A 15,150-nucleotide genomic window follows, 5' to 3' on the forward strand; every position below is an offset into this window, starting at 1 on the left:
CCGAACGGAACTTTCGGTTAAAGATAAAAAGAGAACGGAACTCGAGAGTATTTCTGCCTGTTTTCAAATCAAAGCGTCTCTCGAGATGTTTTATTTTGAATCTGGGTGTTTGTACACTCTGCCTAAATGTTACTTTCCACATGTAGACAGAACAGACTGCAGGATACACACAGAACGCATGCAAAAAAAAAATATTTTATAAAATAAATGAACAACTCATAACAAATCATTATAAAAATATGTATTTTTTAAAAAACATTAAATACATAAATCAAGATCTTCTTAATGTGCACTGTACATATAATGTAATGTGCTCTTCCCTGCGTACACATGTTCTGTGCTATCTAGTGGCACCAATATGTGCGGTTTGTAATACAAAGACCGCGACGTGTAAGTCATCACTATCAGCCGCCACTTACACCTGTCCTGTAACTGGTGCAAGTGATACGGCTAAAACAAGCCCAGGACTTGAATCAACACCCTCCACATGCCCAACATTTGTCCTCCCGTTCCCACCCTTGGGTCGGGTACTCTTTAATGGTGCGGATAATTCCGACACCGAGGAGCACTACACTTAAATTCCCAATGTGGGATCAAAACGATTGTAATATAAGCAGACTTACCTCCAAACCGACGCTGTAGATCTCCGATCGTAGCAGGGTGGTGACTCGAAGTTATTCCAAATAGTCAGGTGTCCGTCTGTAGATTTTGACGTCATCGCGACCTGCATCACTTTTAATTTAAATCGCCAATGTCGGGTTAAGTGTTTAAACAATTAACCTGCGGAGTCCTGACATTGCAGCTTTAAATTAAAAGTGATGCAGGTCGCGATTGCGTGAAAATCTACAGACGGACACCTGACTAGTCGGAATAACTTCGAGTCACCATCCTGCTGCGATCGGAGATCTACAGCGTGGGTTTGGAGGTAAGTCTGCTTATATTACAATCGTTTTTTACCACATTCGGAGTCTAGTACTCTTCTTTGTCGGAATGGTGGTAATCACCCACCCTTTATGTTGTAGTCATAAGTCTCATTTTTGTACATGAATTGCGTGCAGTTGCGTTCATTGGCGTAGGTTCCAATCCTGAGCATGCGCAGAGCGAATTCAAACAAGATACAGCACCCAAGCGGACATGAATCAGGCCCCTTTTTTGGGAGCTAATAAAAACTCTTCACCAATAGACATTTGGGAGTTACGCTCCTCTAGGAAATTATTGAATATGTATTAATGTGTTATATGTCTCTGCATAAATACTCAGCATTGATTGGATATATATTTTCATCAGCAGGGTCAACTATTACGGGAGTTGTTCATGGATCCCCGGCGGAGCCTCTGTTAGAGGAGAGCCAAACTGTTGTCATGCCCATGCAAGAGGTGGGAAAATATCTAAGCTACCCCATCCAAGAGACTGACTCCTCCCAAACTGGGGAGTGCACCCTGGGGATTACACCCTGAACTGAAGTATGCTGGGTCTCATCTACTCTCTGCGCACCTCGCTCATACATAGCACACTCGGTATGTCCACAGAAACAGAGAGTGTTTAACAGGACAGTGAAACGCGTGGGGTGGCTAACGCCCTGATGTTGGGCAGATCTCAGGTTTGGGTGGGGTTAATAAAATGGTGCTGTGGACTATTCTGGTAAAGTAGGGGCAAGTGGTGTCATGCTGGGGGGTTTCACACAGCTGTGTTTGTTCTGACTCCTGTTAGACTACAATATGGGAGGGGTTCGTAAAACTGTGGACCTACTGTGTTTTGTCACGGACATGAATGGCATCAATCCGTGTCCTTTGTAGGAAGGGATAATACAGCAGGTGGAAAAACCTGTAGTAAAACTAAAAGGTGGACCACTCCAAATGACTCCTCCGCCCTGTTTTATCACACTGTCGCTGAATATATTGCTTTGTTGCGCCACTGGACCAAACCGCTCGTTTCTGGAGACGAGTTCATGAAGAAGGAGAGCGTTTCTGTACAGCAGGAGATAGTCACTGAGTTCAGTGCTGAAACTGAGCCATCAACTCCAACTTGAACCTAAACCATCAGCCTCTGTTTTCTGCCTCTAGGGCTGACCCTTGTGATAGATCATCTGGAGTAAATGGTTTGAGTTTAGTTTGAGCACAAGCAAAAGCTATTGGACGCGTGAAAGTTCACAGCTAAGGTGATTTATGAAGGGAACAAATTACAAGGTGCAAGCGCATACATGCAAACGGCATCTATGTTAACGGGTAAGCTCATACATATCTTCACGCCCACCTTCAGGAAGATGATGGTCAATCTGCACGTCCAATGGGCACGTTCGTTTTGGTTCTGCAAGTTGAGACACCATAAAATACGTCATAGGCAAGGTAAAACATTCTGGGGTTTATGTACTAAAGCTTCTAAAAAGCAAAGGTGGAGGTGTTGCTCATAGCAACCAATCAGATTCTATCATGTACTAGATAACTGATAGTTAGAATCTGATTGGTTGCTTTGGGCAACACCTCCACTTTACCGTTTTAGAACCTTTGGTAATTCTACCGCCATCACTAAACATGTAAAAGCCTTTATTTGAGCCAAATGGCACCCAGGACTTGTACTCAGGACAAATATTTCACTCCTAACAAGAGCATTGCACCGATAATAATGATTGTAAAACGCGTCGCTTACAATTACACTCCCTTTTTAATCACTCTTTCCATATGTTTTTTTTTAATTCAAATTCATGTGCAAAGATCTCTATAGACAGAGTTGTTCAGTCCCTTTAAAACGAAAGGGTCCACCCACCTTACTTAGATTATGTTTGAGAAAATAGTAATATACAGTTATTGTGTGATAATCTGACGTCTGTCAAGTTGTGCACATGTGACTTTATATGCTTGCTGGGCAAGCAAACGTTCATGTGTTTGCAATAAACTTTACAGGACGACTAAAGCCTCAATTCCAAGCTGACTTAGGTTAAAAAAAAATCTACTTGTAAGTTTCACAAATATGTATGTCTGTCGTGCTCGCATTTCGCTGTGCTGCTGACAGCAAGCTATTGTTCCCAGAATAGGGATCTGTTGGTCGGTAGGGGGATTGCTTTGTGTAAATTTCACGGCACAAGCTAATAATTGGTCAAGATATGCTATCTAGCGTTTGGAGGAAGAACGGAGGGTATATACAAGGTTTGCTTACAGTGGTCAATAACCTACAGTTTTGTAGGTCATTTCTGAGTACATCATCCCGTGAATACAGTGTGGGGTCAAGCACCATTGCCAGACCGTCCCCACAACTAAAATATCTCTGTCCTTTACATATATAGCTCTTTTATCCAAGCTACCTTATAATTTAGGTTGGGTGACTTTTACATCATTTTCTCTCATTAGTGTTTGTCGTCAGATAAGGATTTCTCTGATGGTTCTATATTTTAATAATATCTGTCATAAAGTTAATATCCGACCAAGAAATTTGTTGTTGTGACCACAGAAATGCCCTTTCCTTGTGAACCCCAGTAGTTTGTACTACTTGCACCGTGTGCAATGATTGTGGTAAAAGAAAATAAACTGCAGCTCACACAATTCTTTGCAAACAATACATCCGCTAACGGCAGTAAACAGTGTCCTGCCTGTGACATCATCACCAGGTGCCCGCTTACATCATCTCGTGTTGGAATCTGAAAGCTGCAGAGAAGGTAACACAAAATGGAGTTTGAAGTGAGAAACAGTCTCTTATGCAACAAACCTTAATCCACAGGCACCATTAGGATCTTCCAAAGTAAAGCTCAGGGGTACCATGGTGTATTGGCAAGTATCTCTGTGTGAGCCTGATATATGTAATAGATTTGACGTGTTTGAAATTGGAATTATCTTTAAACTTTTTTTGTATTAAAAACAATTTATTTTCACAAATAAAATAAAACTTTTCAATATAAGGCAAATATACATTGTACAAGAAATATTTATTATGAGGGAGTTACTTGGATGCTTTGAGATGGGACCTAATCTTCCAGGGAGAATGTACTGGCAGTATTTCCAAGTAAGACTCTAGTTAGACCTCCATGTAGAACTTCTTTAGGTGACGACATTTGAGTTCCTAATAGTGAGATGTGACCACCGACTAGTAAGGGGTAAATATATCAAGCTGAGAGTTTTCCGGTGGGTTTGAAAAGTGGAGATGTTGCCTATGGCAACCAATCAGATTCTAGCTGTCATTTTGAAGACTGTACTAAATAAATGATAACTAGAATCTGATTGGTTTTTCAAACCTGCTGGAAAACTCTCAGCTTGATACATTTACCCCTATAAGTATTTCCACTATTTATGCCCTGTTGAGCAGATGTTGCTGCTGACTATTCTCGCTGTACACACAAATTCTGCCCCAAATATTCCAGTTCCTTTATTTCTGTGATTGTAGAATTAGGTGCTTCTCATCCCTAAATTCTCTGTATCCCCCAAAGCAGCCTAACTCTTGGAGATGTCAGCACCCAAGGGTGAACATAGGATATATTTGGTGGCTTCATGATCATCATCACCATCACCATTTATTTATATAGCGCCACTAATTCCGCAGCGCTGTACAGAGAACTCGCTCACATCAGTCTCTGCCCCATTGGAGCTTACAGTCTAAATTCCCTAACACACACACACACACAGACTAGAGTCAATTTGATAGCAGACAATTAACTTACCAGTATGTTTTTGGAATGTGGGAGGAACCGGAGCACCCGGAGGAAACCCACGCAAACACGGGGAGAACAGACAAACTCCGCACAGATAAGGCCATAGTTGGGAATTGAACTCATGACCACAGTGCTGTAAGGCAGAAGTGCTAACCACTGAGCCACCGTGCAGAATACTACACACGGAATTCATGATTGTTATTTAAAAAATTACTGGTTATCATTGGTCTCTTTGTTTAATGTAAAGTATTCCAGCATATAGAGACAACCAACAGGAAATATATAATATGGAAGGAATTGTAGTTTCCCTAATCTTAATTTACTGCTTTAAGGTCACCTTTCTCTTCTCCCCCTTCCTTCCCCATTCAGCCTCCATTTAGTATAACATGTTACTGCACACTTATCATATGCTGTAATTGTTTTATCTTCACTTATATTCATGTTTCTGGTGGTTTTTGTATATAAAAAAAATCTAAAATAAAAATAATATATAAAAAACAACAACTTTTGGTAAGAACAACAATTGCTACACATCCAAAGAGAAATATTTTAGAATTTTTCCAGTTTTTTTTTAACTCAACATTTTTATTAAATCATGGATGACAGCAATCAATTAACAGATAAAAGGGATGAAAGAAACCAAACACTGTCACGATACATGTCAGAATTGCTTTTCATAACGAGATTTGTTAATGACAAAAAGAAAGAATATAAAGAATATTTGAACTGTATCAAGCAATAATCAGTATAATTATAATCATACTTGCCAACTCTCCCGGAATGTTCGGGAGACTCCCGAAATTCGGGTCACTCTCACGGACTCCCGGGAGAGCTGGCAATTCTCCCGCATCTGGCCCATCTGCCCACTTCAATAAAATTAGACCTGGAATGTACGGGGCGGGGCTTCGCGATGTGCGTCATTTTGGCCCCGCCCCCAGTGATGTAATGCTTGTTTGGGTTTTTACACTGTAAAAAGACCCAAAACAGGCATTACGTCACTGGAGGGCGGGGCCACAATGATGCAAAACATGAAGCTCCGCCCCCTCCACCCATCCAGCCCTCCAGAATCTCCTGGACCCGGCCAATATAAGGTTGGCAAGTATGATTATAATTGAGGGGGGAGTGGAAAGGGGCGGAGTGTGAGTGGGGGAGGGGGTGGTTGTCGGTTGCGGAGGACTTAAAAGAGGAGGATTCTTAGAGCTGGAAAAGAGAATAGTCAATACCAGGAAGTCAGACTGGAACCGGACACAGGATACTCTGGAGAATCAGCAACAGCAGACAAGACAACAATGACCTGCCACAGATTACTGGGAGAGGCAGTATTATAAAGGCAGTGAACAGGTGTGGGTGCTGATTAGGGAATGAGGTAACTCCTGCTAGTGAGGTGGAAAATACAATGGTCATACAGCAGCACCTCTGGTGGTAGAGGGGTACTGCAGGCCAGGTTTACATAATGGCAAGTCCAACATAGCTCTTAACAGCCAGGAGCTGTTGGATGCAATCAGTATCTCTAAGGAAGATGCTGCAGCTGAGGGCAGATGCTGACAATTCCTTATGGGCAAATGTAAGCCGCCCATAAGTAGGTCTTCAAGCGTCATGTCTATCCTGGCTGCCAGGGATTCCTGGGACCAGAAGTACACCAGCACAAAATGACATTTTGACCAAGTAACTCTATTACTCCACACCCATTCCAACAGGGCTGTGGGACGAGCCCTAGTGCTTTCAGCACAGGCCTATTTTCTCCTAGGGAGGTGGGCGCATTTTATTTGGTGGGCCAGATTCCCGTAGGGAATACAGCTCTGTGCTATATAGGTTAGGGCTGGTTGACATTAAGACAGGGGGAACCCACACTGTATTGCTGGTAGCGGCTTTGTGTGGGGGGTCCCTACGCTGTACGTCTCTCAATTTTACCACTACCAAGAAGGCTATGAGCACTGGTGGTGTACATAAATACATAAAACACCTATTATAATGATTTACTCCTGTATGCTGGTTCGCACGAAGCTCATCGATGGTATATAGGAGTAGATGGGCAGCACGGTGGCTCAGTGGTTAGCACTTCTGCCTCACAGCACTGGGGTCATGAGTTCAATTCCCGACCATGGCCTTATGTGTGAGGAGTTTGTATGTTCTCCCCTGTGTTTGTGTGGGTTTCCTCCGGGTGCTCCGGTTTCCTCCCACACTCCAAAAACATACTGGTAGGTTAATTGTCTGCTAACAAATTGACCCTAGTGTGTGTGTGTATGTGTGTGTGTTAGGGAGTTTAGACTGTAAGCCCTAATGATTAATACATTTCCAATTACCAAACTAATTAAATAATCCAGATGCCTTAATAAAAGCAGTCATATATCCAGACATTATAACTGCAGATCTTCTTCCTCCATTTTATTAAATTTCTTCTGAACATTACTCAAATTAACCATTCAGAGAGCCTCATCCGGAAACAAAAAGAGCAATCCTCATGACCCCAGCGCTGTGAGGCAGAAGTGCTAACCACTATGCCATCGTGCTGGGTTATAGGAATCCACAGCTCTGTCCAGTATTCCTTGGGGGATATTGAATGCTCTGTGTCAACTGAATCCGTTGACATTCTTGTGAAAATAAAATGGCAGGATTCACCTTAATATATTATGCAGAAGATATTAGCAGAACTAGTACTTGCAGAGATAGCACAAACACAACAGTGCACTGATTATGTAGTTCCAACTAACCGACACTAGATGGTGGTGTTGCACCATCTATTAGAATGCTGCAACTTCAGACTCATTATCTTTGCTCAGCCAGAGTTTTGCAGCTTACAATAGCTGATCCCTGAAGATCAGCTAGGCAACATCTCCACTTTTTAAACCCGCCGGAAACTCGCAGCTGGATACATTTACCCCCTGGGGTCTTCCTCTTCTGCAGGTGCATCGATCCATTCTTCAGCAGGGTGCTTAGATGTTCCTGTAAATGCAAACATGTGTAAGTAGTTTTGGACCATGATACATGTAAGGATTTCTGATTTGGCCAGATAGTTTTTTCCAGCAAATAAGTTGACATAACATTTTCCTTTATTTTTTAGGTGGACTGAGCTGCTACAGCCTCATGTAATGGTTCAGGGTGGTAGCTCTTGTCTCTGTCGTGAAACTGTACATTGAACTATGGGACAATATATTAATTGTGAATATTGTTAATTCCTTCCTTACGTGAGGCAGATCTGACCCGGTCACATGCGTTCTCCGTTAGAGGATGTTTTCAAACCATCCAAGATGGAAGCCGCCAGGCTCTCCAGCCCTGTGCCAAAGAAAACGTTCACATTGACATTGATGTCAGCTCCCTGGGTGATGGCGCACCTCAAAAGGGGAGAGCTGAAGGGTAAGGTACCAGGCTCAGCATCTGTTACCATATAGGTAATTGTTTAAATAAAATCATGTAGTGTGTAGTAGAAGTATAGAAAATTGCCTGAAATATATATATATATATGTATTGGGACACTTGACCATTTCACCAACAGGGACTGTACTGACATTGTATTCAAATACATATACTTTAATATGGAGTTGGTCCCCCTTTTGCAGTGATAACATCTTCCACTCTTCTTGGAAGGCTTTTCACAAGATGTTGGAGTGTTTCTGTGGGAATTTGTGCCCATTCATTCTGTAGACCATTTATGAGGTCGGGCACTGATGTTGGATGAGAAGGTCTGGCTCTTAATCTCCGTTCCAGTTCATCTCAAAGGTGTTCGATGGGGTTGAGGTCAGGGCTCTGTGCGGCCAGTCAAGTTCTTGCACACGGAACTCATCAAACCATGTCTTTGTAGTCCTTGTCTTGTGCACTGGGGCACAGTCATGTTGGAATAGAAAAGTCCTTCCCCAAACTGTTGCCACAAATTTGGAAGCATAGCATTGTCCAAAATGACTTGGTATGCTGAAGCATTAATATTGCCCTTCACTGGAGATAAGAGGCCTACCCCAAACCCTGAAAAACAGCCCCATACCATTATCCTCCTCAACCAAACGTCGCAGTTGGCATAATGCAGTCAGGCAGGGAACGTTCTCCTGGCATCTGCCAAACCCAGACTTGCCCAGAACACGTTTCCACTTCTCCACAGTCCAGTGTCGGTGTGCTTTACACCCCTCCATCCGACGCTCAGCATTGGTCTTGGTGATGTGAGGCTTGCATGCAGCTGCTCAGCCATGAAAACCCATTCCATTAATCTCCCTGCAGCACAGTTTTTGTATAACAATAAAAAACAAAATGACCTTGGCACAAAATATGGTAGTGATCAGGAGATGCCAATGCACGAGGTCTGCAGCCTCAATAAACCATAAGCAGATAAACAAAAATTGCAATGGTATCTCAAGCCACAATAAACTGTTAAAGCACTGTGAATATTCAATATAGGTTTTATTAAACACATAAAAAAATCACACATAGACTGTGGTATCGCTACTAAATGTCAAACAATGGTGAAATCACAGCAGTAGCTATATTATAGAGAATCCACAAAATATATAGGTGCACCTATATTGATAAATCTCATAACTTAATTGATCCTTTAGGCAAATTGGTAGTTTGGTATCGATAGGGTGTCCTAATATGGAGAATCATACCACATAGTCTCAGGGTTATAAAACTGCTTAACTAGAAGTAAGTAGCGATCGGAGAAACAATTTAGAAAGCCACTGACGCGTTTCATTACCGATAGGTAATTTCATCACAGATAGGATAGGATCCTATCTCTAAAGAAAATACTCTCTTTCTAAATTGTTTCTCTGATCGCTACTTGCTTCTAGTCAAGCAGTTTTATAACCCTGTCGGCACGGATGTTTGGGTGTTTGGAACTATTCAATATCTACTTGAGATTCTACCTTAGCATCCGGGAATCCAATCTCAGAATTGAACGAGTATATTATCGGCATTCCGGAATTCGTCTTCAGATCCAAGGTGGGAGAGACGCCGCTATATATACGGTGGTTACAGAAAATCAAGCATTCGTTATTAAGGCAGAAGTGTCTGGGAATTTTATTTACAACAACTCATTGATTGAGAACTTACAAAGTTGCTGCGGGAACAAAAGTTGAATGGTACATCAGTAATCCAGGTATCTGGTAAGAGATTGCTTTGATTGTTGCAGCTCATGGATTGATATCCCGGCTTTAAATGCTCAAATACCCATTTGGTTTTCTGGTAAGAGACTGCCTTTCTTGTTATTCTTAGTGGAACGTAACCTCTGTGTTTGAGTATCTATTTACTCGGCCACATGAAACAATTTTTGCTATATGAGATAATTTATTCTATATTCAATATCGGATTATGACTTAGTAAGACTATGGGGTATGATTCTCCATATAAAGACAACCTATCGATACCAAACTACCAATTTGCCTAAAGGATCAATTAGGTTATGAGAGTTATCAATATAGGTGCACCAATATATTTGGGGATTCTTTATAATAACTACTGCTGTGATTTCATCATTGTTTGACATTTAGTAGCGATACCACGGTTTATGTGTGATTTTTTTATGTGTTTAATAAAGCCTATATTGAAAATTCACAGTGCTTTAACAGTTTATTATGGCTTGAGATACCATTGCAATTTTTGTTTATCAGCACAGTTTTTTTGCTTACATTAATGCTAGTGGAAGTTTAGAACTCTCCAGCTATGGAATCAGCAGATCGTTGGTGACTTTTACTCTCCCTGCGCCTTAGCAGTGGTTGAACCCGCTTGGTGATTTTGCGTGATCTCTCGCGTCATTGCTGTTGTTCCTAAACGCTTCCACTTTCTAATAATATCACTTACAGTTGACCGTGGTATATCCAGTAGGGATGAAATTTCATAAACCGTCTTATTGCAAAGGTGGCATCCTATCACAGTACCACGCTTGAAGTCACTGAGCTCCACAGAACGACTCATTGTGTATCACAAATGTTTGTAAATCGAGACTGCATGGATAATTTTTTCTTTAAGCATAATTAAATTTTTGATAAACTATAGGAACAATAAAGTGCATATGATCCAAGGAGAAATACAAAAAAACAGGTTCTTTTGAGGGAGTTTGAGGATAAAGATGGTTTTAAAGAGAGAGATCTTAAAGTAAATAAAAAAATTGAAGATTCTGAAAAATCCTTAATGTAAAGAACATTGATATGAGATGAAGGGGGCTATAAAAATGATAGCGTGAGGTATTTTATTAGACGACATAAGAACTATTATCATACCCTAGAAAGACAAAAAACACCACATACCCCGAATAAATCTATAGGAATAAAAGGAACAATGAGTGGTCTACTCAGAATAATCCCACCAATAGATTTAAATTTCCCCCTTCTTATGATAAGACCCATTGGAGAGATAGAATAGACTCTATTTGCGGAGCTTATATACACCAATAAATTTGAATGCTTACTAGTAAAAGGGGAGAATACAGGTAATATATGAGGCAAAGGGTATAAGCGTAAGAACAGGAGAATAATTGAAAATTCTTCTATGATCACAGAAGTACCTATTACATCTTCTTCGGTTTTGGGAAGAGGCCCATGACCACTAATATATGCTCAAAAAGTTTGGTGAAAAACTTTTCATACACCCAAAAGAAGCAGAGATTCAGAAGAGGATGTAGAGAAGAGACCACCAAATCGCTCAAAAAATATTAGCCCACACTATCTGTGAAGGGAGTTTTTAATTTATCTTCTAAAGTTCTCAATCAGTCTTAGATGACACTTCTGTAAAAAGGATTTGTCCCGGCAACTAAACCCAACTTTTTACATTTATTTGTGGATCGAAACAAATATGTCAGAACACTTAGCCGGAAATTGTATTTTGCCCATAAGGCTTTGAAAAAATAAATAAAACAGAAGGGTTATCTATTGTGTTGGATGCTGATGATGAGACTGTATTGTGAGAGCTGGAATCTTTGCGAGAAGAATGTTGCAAACTTGAGTCAATAGGAGTAATTAATGTGCATGATATTAAGAATAAGGGGCCTGATTCATTAAGGATCTTAACTTGAGAAACTTCTTATTTCAGTCTCCTGGACAAAACCATGTTGCAATGCAAGGGGTGCAAATTAGTATTTTGTGTTGCACATAAGTTAAATACTGACTGTGTTTTCATGTAAAAATAATCTTCTTACCTTTGTGGTCCTCTTAGAACTAATGTGGCCATCACTGAATTTTACCCATTCATTTAGACTCTCAGTTTCATTTGAGTTTGACATACCAGCTTTAGAATATTATGGCATCTATTACTTGTGACCTGCCAATGACCAGTAAGGGGTGGGCCAGTTTATAAGCCACCATACAGGATCTCTAAAGGGGTTGTTGCCCTTGTAAGGTTTCACTGTTCATGTATTGAAAGGGTCTCAGGAATAATTTGAAAGGGGGGAAGCATGACAGGAACATTAAACTATATAGTGCTCTCTATGAATTTAATTCAGGCCATCTTAGACAGAAATATTGATGGTCGTGTATAATAGGGCTTTTATGTGTTATTTACAGTGTATGAGGTATGTCTATTAAATAACGATACTGTGATTCCACCTAGTAAACAAAGCAGTCTCAAACCGGTTATAACTGCTCATGTAGTAACCTTGAACCTGTCTGAACCTGCATGACAAGCTGCAACACTCTATGACGTTCAGTTGATTGTGAGTCGCCATTTAGTTTCATTGTGTTTTCTGTAGAGTGCCGAAAAAATGCTAAGTTTAAAAGTTGAACAACGTGTCAATTTGAAAACTTTAGTAAAATTAAACAAAACACCAACAGAATGTTTTCAAATGCTTACTACGGCCTATGGGAATGACGGCCTGTCTCGTGCGCGTGTGTTTGAGTGTTACAAAAGATTTAAGGAGGGACGTGAGAATGTGGAAGATGATGAACCCCCTGGACGACCTTGCACTTCAAGAACCGAAGAAAATGTAGAATAAATCAGATTGTTTGAAAAGACCGCCGACAGTGTTCGAATGATAGCTGAATCCGTGAACATTGACAAAGACACCATATGGAAAATTTTGCATGAGGATCTTAACATGACGAAAGTTTGTGCAAAGATGGTCCCAAAGGTTCTCACACCAGAGCAAAAAGAACGTAGTAAGGAATGTTGTGTTGACATTCTGCAGCAACTTGACACAGATCCAAACCTGTTTCATAAACTAATTACTTGTGATGATACCTGGATCTTCCAGTACGATCCTGAAACCAAAAGACAGTCAATGCACTGGAAAACACCGTCATCACCAAGAATGAAAAAATCTTGTCAAAGCAAGTCAATGAGCAATGCTCATTGATTTTTTTCGATATCAAGGGTGTTATTTTGGAATAATGGGTTCTAGAAGGCACAACAGTTAATCAGCATTATTATAATGAAGTTTAGCAAAATCCGAGTGAAAGAGTCAGAAAGAAACGGCCGCAACTGTGGAAAAATGGTTTCTTTCTTCACCAGGATAATGCGTCTGCTCACACAGCACTTTCTGTGAAGCAGTTTTTGACCGACAAACACATCACTACACTTGAACATCCTCCATATTCGCCATATTTAGCACCTTGCGATTTTTATCTGTTCCCAAAAGTTAAATCAGTGCTTAAAGGGAAACATTTTGAGTCAGTTGATGCTGTAAAGAAGAAAACAGCAGATATGTTGAAACAAGTGACAGAAATTGATTTTCTCCATGCCTTCTACCAGTGGAAAACAAGACTGCAGCGATATATTAGTGCAAATGGGGAGTATATTGAAGGGGACAAACATTAAATTTGTAATACCAATAAATAAAGGTGAGTTATTTAATAGACATACCTTGTATCATTATTACCAGAATAGAACATAGTATCTGGTAAAGTTGTATAATAAGAGATTATTTTTTAAACCGTGTCTTACAGGGTGTATACTGTGTCCTTATAACTGGCTGCTGTATGGAGACATCTGTTATTACTATTCAGATGTTACACAAAGGACATGGAATCAGCCAGGACCACTGTGAGATGATGGAAGCCCATCTACTGGTCATAGAGGACCAGGGACAGCAGGTACGGTCTGTTGTCTACTTTATTCAGAGTGATAACTGCTTAGATCCAATATCCTATTACATTTCTATAGAAGGTTAATCAGCTATTAAAATGAATGATGCTGTCACTGTTTCAGGGGTTTATACGCAGTATTCTAACGCAACAGGCAGAAAACAAGTTTTGGATCAGACTTTACCATGAGGGAGATGGATGGAGATGGGTGAACAGCCGGCACTATAACACCAGTCTGTAAGTGGTTCTGATGTTACACACAATCTTGTTATAATACTGACCTTTAATCCGAATCATGGACATAAACTTCTCTGTGTCAGTTGTCAAAGTAATAATTAACAAAAACCCTATATTACCAATTAGTTAAATAGAATGAACCAATGAACTTTGAATTTTGTGTTTGTGCTTTTAAGAGAATGGAAAAACACATAATGGACAATACAGAAATTACATAACAAGAGACATGTTTTTAGTAAATTTCCAGTATTTCATAATATCGCCGAATAAGGCCAAAGAAATATTGGCTCCACATAAGGTCAAGATGACCCCTGCAAGAAGATGTCACTTTAATGGTAGAGACTTAGAGTGCCAGCAGTGATGTAAGCTGGGAAGGTGTGTGCTAAAATAATGAGTAACATTGTCTATAAAAGAATCAAATCTAGATTGTCAATTGGCATTTGAGACACTGGGCGTATGTCTGCTTCGTCCAGTATGGCTGTATCTATGTATAATATCTTTTTAATAAACTATAGAAATATTATATTTTGGAAACCTGCTCATCTCATTTATTATTTAAAGAGAAGAAAAGAGAAAATGTTATACACAGTTACACCAGTAGATCATCATCTTATAATTAATGATTGTTAATATTTCAAACCCATTGTAATGTGATATCTCTGCATTTCTTATATTTTCTACACAGGTTCCACCTGAAGGTGAACTCAGGAAAATGTGGATTGGTGGTGAATAAAGTTGGTTATTACACTGAGGACTGTAATATTAATTGTAGATTTATATGTCAAAGGAAAGCTGTAAAAATTTGACTTTGTCATTTTAAGAGAATCAAATGGTGTATCATTTAAGACCTAAGATAAATATGTAATAGTTTATGTTCCCATAGGACTAAAAAGATAAAAACTAAATATATATTATACCAATTTAAGCTTGGAAACCTCATATGTGGAACATTCATCTCACACAAATGAAGCATCAGATTAAAAATAAAATTAAAGAACTGAAAAACAAATTTCTAATATTATTATTTGTTCTTTGTATGAAGATGGCGATGTGGATATTATGAGCTCAGATAATTACCATGGAGAATACTTGAGAATTCTGGGTGAAATTGTCTCTTACATTAATGGCAAAATAAATCTCTATTAGGAACATAATCTATTTTTAAAGACACAGAAGGAAAACAATTGCTTACAAAACAGATAAACCCAGTTTTTTTCTAACCACAGTTCACCAAAAGGCTTTCTAATTCCATGGGTAGACCTAATTCGTCAGATATTAGCT

The 15,150-nt window shown here is 39.7% G+C and overlaps 1 protein-coding gene and 1 long non-coding RNA gene across 3 annotated transcripts in view; both read left to right on the top strand.

Moving 5' to 3' along the window:
• LOC142160841 (CD27 antigen-like) overlaps window positions 1-3,895 on the top strand; it is a 42,762-nt gene extending 38,867 nt beyond the window's left edge. The window contains exon 8 of one of the 2 annotated variants that reach the window (XM_075215866.1): window positions 1,288-3,895. In XM_075215866.1, coding sequence (XP_075071967.1) covers window positions 1,288-1,457 — 170 coding nt within the window. In that variant the 3' untranslated portion in view covers window positions 1,458-3,895. The remainder of the gene's footprint in view (window positions 1-1,287) is intronic. The other variant, XM_075215867.1, reaches the window with a different exon arrangement.
• A 9,165-nt stretch (window positions 3,896-13,060) lies between these two features.
• Window positions 13,061-14,629, top strand: LOC142160191 (uncharacterized). The gene is made up of 3 exons (XR_012693094.1): window positions 13,061-13,641; window positions 13,757-13,840; window positions 14,555-14,629. It is a non-coding gene; the product is annotated as an uncharacterized LOC142160191 (long non-coding RNA).
• Window positions 14,630-15,150: the final 521 nt, after the last annotated feature.

The sequence above is a fragment of the Mixophyes fleayi genome, chromosome 6 (genome assembly GCF_038048845.1).
Source record: "Mixophyes fleayi isolate aMixFle1 chromosome 6, aMixFle1.hap1, whole genome shotgun sequence".
Lineage (NCBI taxonomy): Eukaryota > Metazoa > Chordata > Amphibia > Anura > Limnodynastidae > Mixophyes > Mixophyes fleayi.